Source organism: Cygnus atratus, chromosome 2, assembly GCF_013377495.2.
Source record: "Cygnus atratus isolate AKBS03 ecotype Queensland, Australia chromosome 2, CAtr_DNAZoo_HiC_assembly, whole genome shotgun sequence".
Lineage (NCBI taxonomy): Eukaryota > Metazoa > Chordata > Aves > Anseriformes > Anatidae > Cygnus > Cygnus atratus.
In genome coordinates this window covers 10,351,046-10,366,462 of record NC_066363.1, presented here as the reverse complement: position 1 = coordinate 10,366,462, position 15,417 = coordinate 10,351,046, and the positions used below count along the sequence as shown (strand labels likewise).

Here is a 15,417-nt window from a genome sequence, read left to right as displayed (position 1 = left end):
AAATCTCAGAAATTATTACCTTTCCGTGCCAATGTAAAAGCCTTTGACATTACAGAATCTGGTGCAAACTTGTAATTCGTGAACATGCAATCATTTTGTACCAGGTTCTGCAGTGCCAGTTATGCTTTCAGTTACTAATGAGTCAATCTCTTGTACTTTTAATTTGTTACTTTTAATTTTAATTTCTAATTTTAATTTAAAACTTTTAATTTTAATTTCAATCCCCCTACCAGTGATAATATTGTCACTTAGCAATATTTGACAGTTAGTTGAATGTCCTTTTCTTTAGTAGGAAACTGTGTAGGAACCAATTACTTGTCTCATATATGTCTATTTGGAAATAGCTTCTTGTTCTGAAATATTTTATCTCTGCTTGTAGGCTGTTGTGACTTCTGTGGTGACGGTGGGGAGACAGCTGTGCTGTCTCTGCAGTGTCTTATTACAGGTTAATATTATTACAAAGTTCCTTCATGGAACTAAAGACTGTGCTTACTAAAGTAAACATTGTGGTAACAAAGTCAAAACTCCAGGCAGAATTCTATCAGTCAGCAATTTAAGCGTGATATGAAATGGAATTGACACTTGGTCAGTTTATTCCACAAGGATATAATAAAGCTAATACAATACACAAGGAGCTTCATGAATACTGATTTCAGAGCTTAAAGAGGTGTCATCATTCTCTGATCTTTGTAGAAGCTCAAACATCGCTTCAAAGTTTTATTCACTGAATCATTAGTGGAGGTTGTTTCTTTTGTTAACGACATACTTCAGGGTTCTATTGTGCTGAAATACTAAAAGGAAGAGCCATTAAATTTGAAACTGTCTTGAAAATGTTCACCGTTGCATTTGACTAGAGAAACAGACCTCTTTCTTGACTCCCTTCTTTCATTTTTCTTAATATATTCTCTCAAAATATTACTAAAGTTTCCTGGTAATACTATTATCTCTTGCTAAAAGTGCATATCTTAAGATGCTTTTCTGCATCTTAACATTTGATTGTATTGTTAGTATTTATCTCAGACTTCACAATGAAAAGTTGTTAGTGTGTCCATGCTTTTGATATCTAAGATGTAGTTGGAAAGTGTTTCAGGGCTATATTCAGCTATAAACGTTCTTCAGTGCTGCTTTTTGAATTGGAAACATTTCCATTTTGTTTTTATGACATACACATTTTAGACTAAAATATTAACTGAACTCCAGGTTCTAATTAAGCTACAAATAGAAATAGATTTAAGGGCTTGAGTTGTTACTAATAATACACTGGAGCCATATAAATATATTGTAAACTTCAGTAAAAATTGAAATTAGAAACTTCACTACAAATTGCATAAGTTAAATTCCAGTAAATCTAGTACCTTTTTCAGATTATCCTTCCTAAAGTACTCCACGAGCTCTTCATTTCTCATAAAAACTACTTATTCTGTGTACAAACTTTATTTTCTTCCCAAACAATTTACCATTCTGCTAACTCAAATATTCTCATAGTTTCAGAAGAAGCATATAATTTTCAGTCACCCAATAAATATCCTTTGTCCTGCATGGTATCTTTGAAACTATGGTGGCAGGGTAACATAATCACAAGCTTGTTGTTCTGTTCTGTTTTGAAGGAAACATTATTTATAAAGTATATTTCCTTTATTTTTTCCTTAGGTCATTTTTAAATGAATTAATGGAATGCATTCTCTCCAAAGAAATTGAAGAGATTTTTAGTCTTACAGCTATGGTCTGCATTGTGGTTATAATTAAAGGTCAGTCGAACTGTTTTTGTACAGTATTTTTTTTCTGCTATGCTACTTTTTAAAAGCCAAGTTCTTATAAAGTTCAACAGGCACTTTTCCTCATCCTGTTAAGTTACCATTTTTCTAGAGAATTTAAGGACATATCACTTGTACATGATGTTGTTAAGCTTTGGACTTTCAATCTTTGCAGTGAATTTAAAAATACAACTATCTGCTAACTCATATGGTCCACCTCCATATTCTGGTTTGCTGAAAGACACAGTAATTAATCCAGGGCAGTGAAAATCTTATGTCATATCTAATCTTTAATTAAAGAATCTTTTGTGTTAAAAAGATAGTCAATGAAAATACGCAAGTTTATTTTTTGATAAAGCATTGTTTTTGTCCAACTTTTCAACATAATCATATTTCAAATAGGTAAGCACAGAGCTTCGCTTCTAAAGGATGTTGCACCTGTCATTCAAAGAAAGCTGATAACATACAAGGAAACTGCCACAGAAGAATCTAGCAATACAGAAAGGTAAATGTGCTATGGGAAATGAACACTAAACTCTCCTTTCTGCAGTGAATGGCTGTGTTCTGTACTTAGATAATACAGTTCGAGCATTCTGAATGATTGCAAGGTTTAAAACAGTGGGTAAAAATCTTGAGATACTGAGCTCAGCACAGTATTAAATTTCCTGCCCATACATTTTCTGTGATTGTAATCTTTACATATTTTGGGATGGATTTTTTTTTTTTTGCTTTTAATTTGAATGCATTATGACTTAATCCTGTTACACTGCAGTACTCAGAAATTCAGTTCTGTTTTCAGCAAGTGTAGGACAAACCAAGTATTTTCTTAAGTTTCTTACTATTAGAAGATTTTTCTCATGGATCTTGGTATTAGGTGTATCAATGAACACGTACGCAGATGTTAAAAATTTAAGTGAATATAACAGTGACTTTCAGAACTTTCCACAGTTGATTTTATTTTGGTCATTTTTAAGATTTCTGTTTCACATGTGGTTGACTTTTAGATTTTTTTGGGATGAATTTTTTGGGTGGTTTCTTGAGCGCTATTGGCTAAATTGCATATGCAAACATTTATTGCAGACCAGCCTAAGGCAGACAACTATGAATGATTTAGCCTCAAGTGTTTCAAAATTGCTCAAGTCTAAAATAAAATTTTAACATTTGATCTCTGCCTTGTTATTGAACTGCCTGTGGAAATAGAAAACATGCAGAGTAGACATTAAGAAGCACAAACAGACTGTGACAAAAACAGATTACTGGAATTTAAATAACATAACATGTTTTTAAGTACTTCAGAAACTACCTTACAGTTCACTGTGTCCCCTGATTGGTAGGGTTAGTAACTGAGAAGGGTAGGCACGCTGTGGGAAGGATAACTGATTTCTTTACATAATGTTTTTTTTTCCATCTCTCCTACCCTTGAATAACAAAACAGGTAACTTATTTTGTGGCAAATAATCCTTCAAGATATTCAACAAGGTGGTGTAGGGATAACTAGATAAAGAACCAAATTGGTTATGGACATTCATCCATACTGAAAGAAGCTATCAACGCACCACATTGTTCTGAACATGAGGAGGTTGTTGAAATCAATCAATCAATAAGTAATTCTTTATTTTATTTAACCATTTCTTGCATGGCCCTTCAAACGCTTCCCCACTTCCACATCACATTCTTCTGGTGGATCACTGGCCTGAGGCATGTGGCTTTGTGCAAGACAGAGACCTTCCTCAGCTCCGCTGTGACTGAATTTGTGTCCCTCATTTAAAGTCAATACTAAAGTTATGAGAAGCTACTGTATGAAAAAGCAGGTGATTTATCGAGGGGACCACATAGGCCCTATTTCTTTCCTTTTATGATACTTTAAATCCTTAGAATTTGCACTTGAGTTCTGTCAAGAAGCCCAACAGCTACACTAACTTGTTCTGGCAGTAGAACTTTTAAAGGGCTGTGCAGTAAATATACATTTAGATGTGATTCAGAAGTGCAGGAGATATAGCGGTAGCTTTTTTGCTAACAAAACACTCATTTGCTCATTTAAATCTATTATATCAGAGCCTAAGGGGTGTTATATAGCTCTTTAAATGACATATGTAATCTTAAGAAGTAGATCAGAAAGTTTTATGATATGATCTACTTCAGTTATATGTGATCAAAATAACCAGATTTATTAAAAAAGAAAAATAAATAAATAAATAAATAAAGATCAGCCCATTATTCCTTTTTCTGTCTGACCTAAGTAATCAGAAAACAGAAATACTGCTATTCAGATTTTAAGAGTGGCCTCTGCAGAGGTCATTGTGCTCAGGTAACGTAAAATTGGTAAAAACAAAAATAAATAAGTAGATAAATAGTCACTGCATGGTTAGATTTCTAAAACTTCATCATAGTGACTCTGCTTCCTGGGTAGCTCATTTTAATTAGTTACTGAGCTGCGAACAAAGTTCCTTTGGTTGGGACCTAGCTTAGAAACAAAATCAAGCAAAAATAAACGATATTTTGTTCCATGGAGTCATTTAGTGCTGGGTTGCCAATTGTTCTACCAGAATATTTTTAAAAATTATAATTATGATCTGGAAAAGAAAGGTGAGCAGCAGAGTATCATGATTCGGTTATGCAATTCTTTTAATCAAGACAGTGACAGAGAATTTAAAGCAAATCTTAACATGATTAAATAAATAGGAACATTAAAATGAATAATTGCTACCACTTGAGTGCACTACTGCCTATAAATTCCAGTAAGAACACAGATAATTGCTTTGTGAATCTATATGAACATCTCTGCCCAGTGAACAGGGACAAATCATCCTACAAGTTGGGGCAGATGAAGAGCATAAGATGCTACACAGTGCTTTAATTTTGTGATATATGAATGGCTACCTTTGTATCATACAAAAACAAGAGAGAGTTGTAGATAAAGTTAAAAGCTTAGGAATATGAGCATGATGCTGGGAAGTATTTGTAACCAAAATCAGAATTACAGTATGATAACAAAAAACTCTGCAGAGCTGTGTGATCATTTCTGATTTTGGGAGGATTATAGAATTCAAGAACTCCCACAAATATGTTGTGAGGTTGGTGGGGTTTTTTTCCCGCCTTCTCTCCCCAAAAGGATAAACAAATTCACGTAGGAAAAGGTTAAGAGGAAGTTCTTTAATGATTAGATTTTCCTTGATTAATTATTAGTTCCTTTGGTGTTAAATTTGATTAATTATTAGTGCCTTTGTCAGATAGGTGTTCTGCTGGAACAGGTTGGGCTGCTAGTGTCTGAAGACACTTATTTTTAGTGCTCTAGTACCAGCGTGCTAATGTATAACTAAAAGGTGATTATATATAGTCTGAAATGTGCACTGTTGTTTGTAAACGATTTTATCATTGTCTTTTTCCACTCTACTTACCAAGCCCCTAAATGTTAATTACGTTATGCAGCAAGTGAGACGTCAGATAATTACTTTGACCATAATCTTAAAAGATGCGATGTTGCACTGATGCATGCTAAAACATATTACTGTGTTTTTAATTCATACTTCAAGTTGCTTGAAGAAATAATTCATACTTCATTGTTGCTTCTTACTTCTGAATACATTATCTCCTAACAACTCTGATGGATTATTTTTATTTAATACCCAGGTATACCACGAAACAGTGATATTCTTTAATTTCCCAAGAGACTTGGCATTCTGTGCCAGCGTCTTAAATTTAACATAGCAGTCATCTATTACATATTAGCAATGAAATAAATAAGTAAAACTCCTGTCCGGTGGAGTACTTAAAATGCTGCCATTGAACAAGGAGTTGTTATACTGATTTAGAAGCAAAACTTTTCATTGTAATTTAGTCTTTCCTCTTCAGCTGAGCTAGCAGTTTAAGAAGGCCCTGTGGGTCTAAAATTGCTGTTCAGCGCACTTTAAAATTCTGGACAGCATATTGTATATTGAGAGAATTTCCTCAAGAGTAATGGCACGCACATTAATTTAGTTTATAAAATGCAAGTATTTATTTCTAGAAAAAAAAAAAAGGCCAATAAAGCTTCCAGTGCAGTGATTTGGAGGCTAGAGAAGTATTCCATTCTCTGTGAAACAAATGTGCTATAAGATAACACCTTTATCTTGATATTCTGTATTTAATTAGCATCGTAGTATGTAGGCATTAGAATTTAAACTGAGCTAATGGATGTGCTGAAAGATATTTCTTTAATATTATCATTTAAGTAGCTTCCAGAACTCCTTATTGCACTCTCATTGCATCTATAAATACTGACTCTTGCATCGTTTTGTGACATAACTTTGTGTATGACTTGTCTGCCTCCCATCAGCACGTTCACCGCAGTGGTACCTAGTAAAACTAACTTAAATTTGTTTGGGGAGGCTTACCGTTATCCTGAATCATAGCTCATTGTCTGCAGCTTGACCGGTGTGGTGTTGATGGATGGACCAACTTTATAGAAGTATTTCTCTGTTAGCTGTAGATTGTAAAATAAAGAAATAAATAAAAATAAATAAATTATACAAAGTAGCATTGTGTATGTGACCACAGTACTTAACTAATTATTAAAATGTGCCATAAAATTAGTACACTAGGTTATTTTGACAGTTGAGATTGATTATGGCTTGAAGTCTGTTAGCATTATAAAGGAAGAGTATGTGATGCAACCATGGCAGTCTGAATTCAGGAAGACCTGGCATCAAATACACTGTTAAGAAAATACAGTTTCTTGTTGTATTTGTAGTCTTGGTGTCTCCTTGATGAATGCCCTAACTCAGCATGATTAATGTCTGACTTACCTTGGTTATTCCAGGCCATCAGTATAGGACTGTAACTAAAAAAAAAAAAAAAAAAAAAAAAAAAGGATGAACAATATTTGAGAAATACAGGTGGCAGAATCTTCTACAAAGGTAACGTGAAGATTAAAGTTTATAGTGGTTAACGATGAAATAATAAAATATTTTGGCAGAAGACCACAGTCTTTCTGTCTTTTGAGGATGTCTTAGAGCAGTATTAGAAGAAGTTGCATGAGAATGCACCTGCAAAGGCTAGGTGAGCGACAATTTCTGGGAGTGCAAGAAAATAAAAAGGGCTTTCCAAATGGGAATTTCAAAGCTGACCTTTGAGACCGTTTAGGGAGTAATGTGAAACAAAACAGTAAGAAAGTGTCTAAGATGGATGTATAAGCAGCTGAAGCATGTAGTTAATAAGGATAAGACAGAAAGCTCAGGCTTGGGAAAAAATTACTGAGTTGAGAAGAAAAATTATGAAGATTGAAGAATGAGGGTGAAAGGAAAAAAGTAGAAGACTGAAAAATAGCTTATTATAAACCAGCAGTAAAGGATTTGACCAAGTTTTAAAAAAATGTAAAATGCTGTAAAAATGCTGTGAAGAAAAGTGAGTTGTGCTTTTAAATATACATTTATATAAATATACATGAAATACAAATGATTAAATATTTGAAAATGTGCTTGAATTCACAGAGTAAATTACAATGATTTTTTGTAGATTTCAGTATAGCTAGAGGTGGTCAGCAGAAAAATGGGTAAGTTGAAGAAAAACAACTGGTTTCAAAAGTGATGTAGTAATGGCATATATGGAATAACTTGTCAAGGAAACCTCTTAGATTTCTCTTAGAATTAAAAAAAAAAAAAAAAACACTCTTAGAATCAAATAGCTGAGGATTGATCTTAGTATGAGCATGTCTAATCCTGTTTTGCATTCTTTTATGCAGTTTCAGAATCCTGTATGAATCATCTCTGAAAATTTTGGATGAACTTTTGAATCCTTGACCACATGGAAGCTTTTGTCATGAAAACTAAAGGAAGGAAGATGTACTGTGTTAAAAAGCATAATATTATCTTGTAAATTTATTAAGAGTTTTATTTTCTGTTACTCTGTACATTTAAAGCAGGCAAAATGTACAAAAGTGTGTATAGAAATCATGTAGTAGTAAAGATTCTCAAAGACCTGTAAGGAGGTTGTTTTGTATGAAATTGTCATATATGGGGGGAAGTAAAAGAAAAAAAAAACAAAGCAGTATTTTTGTTTTTATAAAACAAATAATAACTGTATATTCTCATACTTTGAGGTAGCACGTAGCCTCAGACCTGGAGAAAATTATAGAGCCTATTCATAGACATTATGGAAGTCATTTTGAGACACATGAAGGACAAAATAGTGATTGGGTATTGCCAGCATGAATTCACTAGGGGCAAATTCTTCCTGACCAACCTCATTTTCTTTCCTTTTGTGAACAGAGAGAGCAGAGGATGTCACCTTTCCTGTTCTTCACAGGACTTTTTACCCAGGTTTATGTATTATTTTTGTAGCCAGATGGGAGAGAGATGGGCTGTACAGATGAACTACAAGTAGGGTGGAAAACTGGTTGGACAATCAGACTTGAAGAATAAGGGTGCTACAGTGTCATACTGATAATTAGCGGCATTCTTCAGGGCAGATACTGTTGCCAGTACTGTTTAACGTCTTAATTAAATGCCTGGGCAATGGAATGAAATGTCGCCTCAGTCAGTTGGTAGATGACACCAATGTGGGAGCAGTGGTTGATATTTTTGAGGGGAAGGGTTGTCTGATTCAGTGGAATCCTGACGAGCTGGACACAAGGAACGACAAATCTCAAAGTTCAACTCGGAGACATGCAAAGTCCTCCACCTGTAGCAGACTAATTCTATATACCAGCATCAGCAAGTACAGAAGAGCAACCTTACTGCTGTTCTCTACATGAGGAGGATTAAGCAAAGACTTTGCTCAGAGGTACACATCAAGAAAACGTGAGGCAGTGGACACACACTGCAGCAAGAGAAATACTTCTTGGACATATGAAAGAAAAAAGGATGAAAGTGAACAGAAACTGAAAGTGGAACAGGAACGGGTTTACCAGAAAGACTGTGGAAGATCCATCCTTGAAGATGAGGAGAATTCGACTGACAAGGCCCTGACCAACGTGACAGAAGTTTGCCCTGCCTAATCTGGAGGTTGGACTATATTATCTTCTGAGCTATCCCAGTTTAAATAAGTTTCATTGCTGTACATTTGGCTATTTTTATAAATTAATACTGCAGGTAGCGCAAACATGTAAGCCAGTTACCTAACTTTTTGATGTGAACAGATGCTCTCCTAAAACTAGTCATACAATGCTGATTGCATGTTATTTTGCCTTAACTGAGGCATCTATAAATTAGATGTCTAAATTCATAATGCTTTTTTTTAACCTATTTTAGAAGTAGATCTAGTAGGTATCCCCAGGAAATGATTCAGCCAGAGACCATAAAGATAGTGTACAGGGACTAGCTTAGACTTGCATATCTAGCACTTAATTATCTTCAAAATGGGGCAGGATGCTTTGCATTTAGTATCTATATAAATGGCTCATTGAGATCTCCAATGTTACAGAGTGGCACTGACACTGAAATTAGCAAATTTAGCTAAATTAAGACAGACTCTTTATTCTTGATTAGGATCTGTGCATAGTGCTGTACCCCCATCTGTCAGGCAACTTTCTGTGGTAGGAGTCAGTAACTTTGTTAGTGCATAAAATTTCACTCCTAGACAGAGTCTTATTTAGCTGAAATGTTGATATTTTAAGATAACCAAATCCTTAATAAACAATTGTCAGGCTTTGCAACAGGCAAGTCAGTATGGATATGTATATAGCTATGTGAATTCCAGAAGATTTACTTTATCCACAATGGTAGCCTGAGCCAAAAAGTCTAATGCTGCCCCAGCAGGTAGCTGTAGATCTGCCAACTGTTTATCCATCAACATCTTTATAAAAACTGTGTTCTTTGGCCTTCAGTCTTCTACATCTGTTAACAGGCAGGTGTTCCAGTAATGACCTTTTAAATCTTCTGATGATGCAAATTAGTTAATGAATATGTAAATCACTTTCCTTTTTTTCTGCTTTTCAATCTTTCATTATTTGCTCATATTAGATTAGATTAGAAGAGAATCTAAGTTACTGCCTTTTTTCCCTTGGTCTATAGCGCTGCTTTTTCAGTTTCAATTTTTTATGGAATACCTGCTACAGACCCAATATCCCAGAGCCTGAAAGAAATAAAGGTAACTATCAACATCAGAAATAGGCTGATTTCTTATGACGAACTTAAGAGGGAGATATTGTGAAGGAGGGTAAGAAAACTTAGAGGTGAACCTTTGTCCATATTCTATCGTGGCTGATACTCAAGTGGTTCTCAAGGGTGTTGAAATCGTTCTGTGGTGGCAGTGGAGCTGGTGTAGAGATCTCAGCCTGAGATCTGGTCCAGCTCTGTTATAATTCCTCTGATAGATGAAAAGCCATGGGATTTCTGCAACACAATCAATGATGTTCTGTCTTTGAATTCCGTGAGCCAACATCTGTCAAGTGCTTTCTCCTTGGGTCTTTGTGGTAAATCTCACAAGGTTTTACTTGGTGTTCTCACTGCAAACTAAGTCTTGCCAAAATGTTAAATCCTTATATTTATTTATTTTTTAATATATATATAAATAAATAGTATATTTCTTAAGCTGAATTATCTTTTGGAAACCTGTCAATCAGATTTGTTTTATCTTACTAATTAAAAGTGCCTTTGCAGTGCTGTTGGGGCAGAAGGATTGGTCTTTGCTTCTTGTTGTGGAACGACTGATAATCAGAGTAGATTTGGCTCGCCGTGCTATTCAACCTGTATGTCAGAGAAGTTCCCAGTTTTGGAACAGACCCACTGAGATCTGTTCAGCTTTCCCAAGTTGAACTTTAACTAGTAAAACTTTTTGAAATATGAACAAGATAACTCCTTTCTAAGACAACCTTTTAGCAATTTGCACTGGCAATCACTGTTAATGTATAACTGCCCGAAGAATAAATTTTCTAGTCAAAGTTGTACCTGTAAATGGCATGTCTGGAGCCCTCCCTTCCATGCACATATATCCAGTTTAAGTATTAGTGAAGAAACCAATAGCTTTGAACTACTTCATTAATTGTGTCTGTTTTAACCTTATTCTTTTTTGTAAAAGGTCTGGTCCCTTTTTTGATGACAAGGTTCATTTGTTGTTTTCTGACTGGGACACAAAGTCCAGCGGTCTTCCATCTGTCCCAGCTTCAAATCATGAGCTAAAGAAAAGCCAGGAGAAGTCCTCACGCTTCTTCCTTAGCTAAGAAATGTCTTCAAGTTGGGATCCAACTACACAAACTTTGTGGCTTGCCAAGGAAAAGGAAAAAATTTTGCCTTGGCCTCTTGATATTTACTCCAATGACAGCTGTACTTCACTGTGCATTCAAACTCGCCTGTGCTGCTGCTACCAAGTGCTACGTGATTTTAATTATGTTCTAATTGTAGCTTCAATTTACTAGGAAATCATTGGGATTTTTTTTTACCAAGTTATGCTTTTTGGAATAGATGTGTCCTTAGTCCTCCTTTACCAGTGGGTCATTTGTCCAGTTGCACTTCATGGTCCTAGAAAAGCTGCACAAATTGCATCCATTAGCACTGAGGAAGCTTTAACAGTGGAAATTCACCTTCTGCTCTGTTAGTCAGCATTTTTTCAAAGCAGTATCACAGCGGTAGTTCTGGTACTTACTGCTTATGACTTGTAGGAAGTGGAAGCTGTTACTAACTTTTTTCTCCAGTATGATTTACCAGAGGACCACCGTAGTCTGTTCTTTTTTTTGGTACCTTTTCCCTCTTCTGTTCAATTAGTTTCTTCTTACTATTCCTTATAATAATCCTTGTCCTGGTTTTAATAATTTTTTACATGCTGCACTAACAGATGCTTTGCTGCAAAGCCTTACATTTTAAGTACATATATTTTTGCTAGAAAGGTACGTGAATCCTATATGGCCATATGCCTACATCCAGGAACATATAGGACAGAGCCAGCCCAGCCTCCTTTTGGGTTCTTTGCTTATGTACTGCCATGTGCTTTTCTGCCTTTTGGGGCAATTATTAAACACCCAACTGTTTGTACTGTTCATGTGAATAAAGAATATTGATTTGGCATTTTTTCCCTTTGTTTCTTAATATAACGATCTGTACTTACTAATTGCCTAAATTGGTACCTGAGTACCAGCTTAATATCAAGAAATGTCAGCTTCATGCGCTGACCTTTCAGCAATCTTGCCATGCTTATTTAAAAAGGCACGTATTAGCAACTTCATTTTCTCAGAATAGCAGATGAAGTAAAAATGCAGCATCTGTAAGAGGGTACAAATCCAATTAGACCAATCTAAGAGAGTACTTTAAAAAAAAAAAAAAAAGAAAAGAAAAGAAGTGACTGGTTCCAGTGCCAGGCTATTTAAGGCCAGCATGCCCCAAGTCACCCACTGACTGCTCCATGGAGGGAAAAGCTCCTTTTGCTGCGGGGGCTCTTTTTGCTCCCCAAATGCCAAAAGCAGTGCCCTTTCTTACACTGTTCTCTGAGATTGCATGCTTCTAGTACACAGTATACAGAAAACGATTTTGCTTGTGGTATTTCTTCACACCGAAAGAACTTCCAAGGGTTGTCGTTTGAATACGTGACCATCCTTTGTAACAAAAATAGTTCCCTTTCTCTCTTCCTCTGTCCCCGGGTTCTTTTTGATGGACTGCTGCTCTTGACCTGCAGGATGGCTGTTTTCATGGGGCTGTTCATCACACAAAATTCTTTTACAGGGAAAGCTGCTTCTATCAACTGCTTTTAGCCAGTCACCAGCCCTAGCAGTTGAATTTGGCTACATGCAAGAGCTATTAGAGGAATGTTCAATTTGACAACCACAACAGCTGCATTCAGACATTTCAGTCCATCCACATGGGATCCTTGCAATAATATCCAAATTGAGGACAGTAGCAAGAATGTCTGAGACTTAAACTGTGTGGCAAACTATACGTATTTGACCCAATAATCTCATTTTTAAACAGAGCAAAAAAGTAACAACAAAAAAAGTAAAGGTGGGGGGTATTAACTTTGGTGCTCGTAGGTTTGGTTTGTTAGTTTGTTTACTTTTTCAGATGTCTGCTCTTGTCAGAATTTAGAAAGTTTACATTATGTTAAAGACTGAAAAAGAAGAAACGTGAAACCAGTCAGTCCACAAGGAAACTGAGACCTGTTTGATGCAAGGAACTGAGAGAACTCATGGAAGGATCTGATTACAGCCCTCCCGGTTCCCTGATTTGATCTGGGCTGGCATAGACAGCAATATTTGGTTCCCGAGCCATCCATCACAAGTCAGCACGCCTCGGGGGAATTCTTACCTTCCCGGTTAAGATCACAGACTTCAACTGCCCTGAGCGGCACGTTGAGAGCAGGGAACCTAGCTTGCAGTATTTAATTTATCAGTGTATCACGATCCATTGATTGACTGCTTGAAAGCGAATTCGTTTCAATGGGATCAAATATTAGAAAGTGCTCTGCTCTATCTGATGGGGTTCTCCTATGCAACTAGCACAGCAAAACAGGTGTTATGCTTTTGGCTCCTGAAATGTGTTGAATTTGTGGAACTGTATATGTATGGAAACAGTTTTATTTATTTTTTAACAGTGTTGAAGGGGAAGAGGAGAATTCTTTCTTCACAAACCTACAGCAAAGACCATCTTCTTCCCTTTACCTCTTACACTTCCTGTTGCAGTTCCAGTTTAGGATACCCCTTTTACTTCTAATTTTATTCAACTGCTAATGAAAATAGCAATTACAAGTTTATTTTTGTCTTAATATCCTTTCTAACCGTGTTAGAAACAGTGTTAGTAACTCCTGCTAGTGGCATATTGCACCTCTGCCACCTTTTCGCTGTGATATTCCATTTTTCATCAGTAGTATAGGGGATTATGTGACAGAATTCTAAAATATCTGTTAGAAAACTCAAGGCGGGAACCTCTTTCATCTGCCTCATGAGTCACCTGGAGAAATTCCCCTGTCACGAAGGAGGTGGCATTCCCCTTTCCGCTCCTGGATTCTTACCAGCACAGTGAGCCCAGGACAGGTCAGGACTCGAGGTGGTTCTTAGCGCAGTGCCCAGGGGCCCTCTGAGGGAGGAGGAATTCACCCCAAAAATCCTACCTCTGAGCCTTCCCTGCCCCTCTGCATGGCTGCTGTTGCTCAGCCACCTTTCACCGGGTGGCCTCCGGGCATGGCATCTCTGCTTATCCCACTCCCCCCAGCCCTCGTTTTTTAATAAGCCAGGAGCTGCCAACCCCTCCATAAATCTCTCACTGAACGTTCGGAAGGCACAAGAAAGCACAAAGTTTAAATATTATGATTTTTGCAATAGTGGCCTGCTTTTTCAAAGTTCATAGTGACTCTTTGGCTTTACTGAGAGCAACGGATCAACGTTTATTAACATTGCATTAGAAAATGAATCTGTATGATTCAACCAGCCCAGTCATACGCAGTGGAAGCTCCATTATACAGAGCAGGAGAGTTCATGAGAAATGCTCAGCCTAGGAGGAAGATTCCCTTGAGAAGTCAAGTAAGTGTTTTTGTTTGGTCTGTGATGCTCCACCAGAACACTCTGAACCATAACAGAGAGCAAAGGGAAGGAAAACACTTTTTAAAGCAGTGATTCAGAACAGGAAAAGAGCATCCTGTCTCTTCTATTATTCAGCTTATAATAGTTTCACCAAAACCTATGAATATTCTTAACGTAATCTTGTGCTTACAAAGACACAATGTAATTTCGGTGGAGTCCAAACAATGTTCCTTTACCCAGCCATTACCATGAACTTTCCCTACATTTTTTTTTTTTTCAGGTCACAGCAAATCCTCAGCAGCCTTCCTTTAAAAGAAACACCTCATAGGCAATGGTCTTGTGCTCTGAGACACCAGAATGCCCTGAGCAAGAATTTATAACATTTTTACACTGGAAACTATGCACTTTATTCATTTATTTATTTATGCTACTCAAAATAACCCATCTTAGTAAGAATTAAGCTATAAAACCAAATTTAAAATGAGCTGAGCTCAGTTCTTGCTCCATTCTGAGTTGCTATCAAACATATTCAATTCTAGATTTCCTCCCAGAATTTTTCTCATTAATACTCTGTGTTTGTAGCCGTACAAATGCTATAGCAAATATTTTGGTCTTTAGGTCACCACTAGGTTTTTCTCTGTGTCTATTACAGTAAGCAGAGGAACGTTTTCCAGCTAGGACACAGAGAGATGAGCTTAGCCCAATGAGTCTTCAGCAATAAGCAGCCCAAGAGGGAGATGCTGAAGAAAGAAGTGGAGAGGAGCACAAGTGGCTGTTGTTTGCTGTCCCTCGCTTCCTCTCACCATCACAGCACGGGGCTGGAAAATGCAAGCACCACGCTGGGTGCTTTGTGAAACCAGATCCTGCTATCCAGTACCTGAAAGCACAGCATGGAACTCTCCTACAACTGAAAAGTCGGGCTCTCGAAAGTCAGGAAACACCAAAATGAAGATGCGCGTAGCTTTAACCTCACCTTTGAGTGAGTATATGTTGAAAGTCATTGTATTTTTAGCTACATTAAGACAAGCTACTTATTCTACACAAGCTTCCCTCCTCAGAGCTCATTCTGAGGATGATTCAAACCCCTCGCTGTTGACAACACGGTAAATGTGCAGATCTTTCTCTCCCCTCATTGTTCAACACACAGCTCTACACCTAACCTGCTGCATGCCATCCGTACCAGCGCTGAGGACAAAGCTGTTAACTTCCACAGTGACGTTACTCTGGCACTTTGCACCGCAGCCC

The 15,417-nt window shown here is 36.8% G+C and overlaps 1 protein-coding gene across 3 annotated transcripts in view; it reads left to right on the top strand.

Moving 5' to 3' along the window:
* The window catches only part of NCAPG2 (non-SMC condensin II complex subunit G2), a 49,823-nt gene extending 38,007 nt beyond the window's left edge, over nucleotides 1-11,816 (top strand). For 2 of the 3 annotated variants that reach the window (XM_035564325.2, XM_035564323.2), the window contains 3 exons: nucleotides 1,651-1,748; nucleotides 2,157-2,259; nucleotides 7,474-11,816. In XM_035564325.2, coding sequence (XP_035420218.1) covers nucleotides 1,651-1,748; nucleotides 2,157-2,259; nucleotides 7,474-7,531 — 259 coding nt within the window. In that variant the 3' untranslated portion in view covers nucleotides 7,532-11,816. The remainder of the gene's footprint in view (nucleotides 1-1,650; nucleotides 1,749-2,156; nucleotides 2,260-7,473) is intronic. The other variant, XM_035564324.2, reaches the window with a different exon arrangement.
* Nucleotides 11,817-15,417: the final 3,601 nt, after the last annotated feature.